Genomic DNA, 2991 nt, shown 5'->3' with positions numbered 1-2991 from the left:
ACATGCCAGGAGGAGCCGGGGATCGAACCAACAACCTTCCGATTGGGGGACGACCCGCTCTACCTCTGAGCCACAGCCGCCCCCAGCTGCCCAATAGGTTGTACTGTATGTACAGCAGCTTATGCAGTGGCCAACAAAAGATCTCAGCCCAATTTTCTGCTAGCTAGTGTCTACACTTTTACACAGTAGACTTTAAATATTAATAATATAATATATCGTATTTTGTTTCATTATCACTGTCCCAATGAAATATTTCACCAGCCTTCCTAACAACATCACTACATTTGCCCTGTGTAGCAAGACTGTAGCCTAGTCTCCTTGTCCTTTATTTCCACTCTTTCCTGTCCTTCTCTGTCTGTGCAGGTGACCTTTTTTCTCTTATATCCAAGCTGCTAGGCCAGAGCAAGGACATAGATCACAATTATAACTTCCAACCCAACGACAGAGCCCAGGCTGAGTGGGTGGCTCAGATTGACAGCTTAATGCTAAAGAATGACCTGGGCCATCCCAGTACCAGACTAGCCTTCCAAACCAGGGAGGATCCTGTTTTGGTGAGGGACAGAGTCCACAAATTCCATCAATTTGAGGCCACTGCCAAACTGCCAAGAAGCAAGCTGCTAGCAGAAGGACAAGGTGGGTCCTGGATGCTATTTTATTGTTGTCATTGATGCTGAAAACATCCCCGTTATTTCTTTTTGTAGGCCAGTTTTTTATGAAGTTATTTAAATATAATAATTATAATGTATGGAATAGTATATACACATTATTGTTAAATCAGAGCTTTACTGGCTTCTCCATATTTATTTTTCCCCTTGGCTGTTGCATCCAGTTTTCTCCTCACTTCTGTCTCCTCTCTTTATTTCTTTATTTGCTGTCATCATGGATATGTTACTCAAACTGGACCCTAGCAGCCCATGGCATTTTTTTAAAGTGTTATTTTCAGTCTTGTGTTTTCCATTTTCTAAGCAACTGTCATATGCCAGCTAGGCTTTCAAACAAAAGTGGGCGTAGAGGCACAGAGACAAACCTCTACACACACAAATCACCACGGCTCTGCTACAACAGAAGTGTAGCAAAAGTTATGTGTAAAACGACAGTCAGCTGAGAGGCCCACCTGATTTAACTGATGAGTTGTCTGTATTTCCAGCTCTTGGAGCAAAAAGTCTTGTATGTACAGTATGTTTGCACTTACAGATTTGTCTACACATTCCAAATCTAAATACAAAGTTCTCCGAATCTGATTATGTTCACACATTTGCAGATTCCTGTCCACGTTCACAAATTTAAGTATGTATTTAGGGATCCTTTTATACATTTATCTGATTTGTATGTATTGAGATACAGTTACACAACTAGCCACTCACATTTGTAAATATTTTTGCTGCAATAATTGTATTGAATTTAAGATTTACTCTATTCATCCCCTATTGGAGATTTTCTTTTTTCACTCTTTTTTTATTTTATACAGACACAGGCTGAAATCTCATTAATGCACATGCACTCATACACATGCAGGGCTTGTGGACATGCAAACATGTAGAGAGATGGTGGAGTGATGGCTGCCACGTTAGCAGTGCCCCAGAAGCAGTTTTGGGGTTAGGTGCCTTGCTCAAGCAGTGCACAGAAAGTGAAACTCGCACCTCTCCAGCTACCAGTACTCCTACTATGGTCTTTGGTCATTGTTTTGCTTCTCTGCCTTTGTTGGCGTATTCCTGCATATCTTGGCACACTACTGCCAAATGTAGGTTCAGTGGAACAGTGTCAAACCACTGGCAGGAATGGTAAATGGACTGCATTTATAATAGCATCTTTCTAGTCTTCTGACCACTCGGAGCACTTTGACACACATTCATACACTGATGAATGAAACAGAAACTAATTGATTCATACACCAACACACAGCATTGGGAGTGATTTGGTGTTCAGTATCTTGCTCAAGGACACTTCAACATGCAGCGGCAGGAGCCAGGGATCGAACCACCAACCTCATCCTTGTGCACTTGACGTCGTACCCATGTGTAAGAAAAACGCTTTGTAGTGCTACTAGAGTTCAAAACCTTATGGGGCATGTGGTTTTGTGACACTGACATATAAAAGATGTACAAAGGTGTACAAAACTCATTTGTTGAACTTTGAAGGACTGGAAAAGGATTTTTTTGCGCCAATCCCCATTTAATATTTGCTGGTACCAAGTCCTGATCCATTACTACTAAATTATGTATATATGTATATATATGGACACACACACACAATAGTAATAAAACTGCCTAAAAAGCTCTCTCTGTAATCTTTTTTGATCTTGTCCATGAAATGGAATTGAAATTGAATTGTTGATGATCTTCCTGCTTGCTTGACTGTTTGAATGTTGTTACATGATTGGACAGGAGTCAGCAACAATAGGAACCACACAGACCTGACGAGCTGGCCACAATTCAATTCAATTTTATTGTATAGCGCCGATTCATAACCAGAAAGATTTTATACATCAGAGACAGCTTTTTAGACGTTTCGACTATATACTCCTTATAACATTAACAACAGAAGGACAGAGACAGAGACAAAGGTGCACAGCAACAACAGTAGCAACAACTACACGTGACTTCCGCCACATTTCCGCAAACGCCATTCAAAAGTTAGTTTGTGTCTCTCACCAGGCTTTTTACATTTGTACTGGAATTACCAACTTTTTTTTGCCATCTGTGGGGGTGGCATCGTTGTGCTACTATAATACTACCTGTCGCTGACATAAGCAAACCCAGATTGTGGGTTTTGTTTGGAACCGCTCCGTCGCCAAGCTAACCTAGCTAGGTTTGTTTTTAGCCTGGTGGCTAGTGCTAGCTGACCCCTGAAGCACCTATCCCTCACCATGTCAGTGTGCGGACATTGTGGCTTCTTCTCAATAAACACCTCTCTGCTCTGGGCTCTACTTGCTGTGGCTACGGAGGCGCCAGTCTGCCCACCGAGTGCGCAGCCTCTACCACACACAACGAT

The 2991-nt window shown here is 41.9% G+C and overlaps 1 protein-coding gene across 1 annotated transcript in view; it reads left to right on the top strand.

Moving 5' to 3' along the window:
- pam (peptidylglycine alpha-amidating monooxygenase) overlaps positions 1–2991 on the top strand; it is a gene marked incomplete at its 3' end in the record, with an annotated part of 30208 nt that overhangs the window by 17250 nt on the left and 9967 nt on the right. Inside the window, 1 exon segment of the mRNA XM_035667347.1 lies at positions 364–633. Coding sequence (XP_035523240.1) covers positions 364–633 — 270 coding nt within the window.

The sequence above is a fragment of the Morone saxatilis genome, unplaced genomic scaffold, assembly GCF_004916995.1.
Source record: "Morone saxatilis isolate NCDOM2014 unplaced genomic scaffold, NCSU_SB_2.0 Contig21, whole genome shotgun sequence".
Classification (NCBI taxonomy): domain Eukaryota; kingdom Metazoa; phylum Chordata; class Actinopteri; family Moronidae; genus Morone; species Morone saxatilis.
Note: the sequence above shows the minus strand (reverse complement) of the source record. Positions and strands in the feature narration are given on the sequence as shown.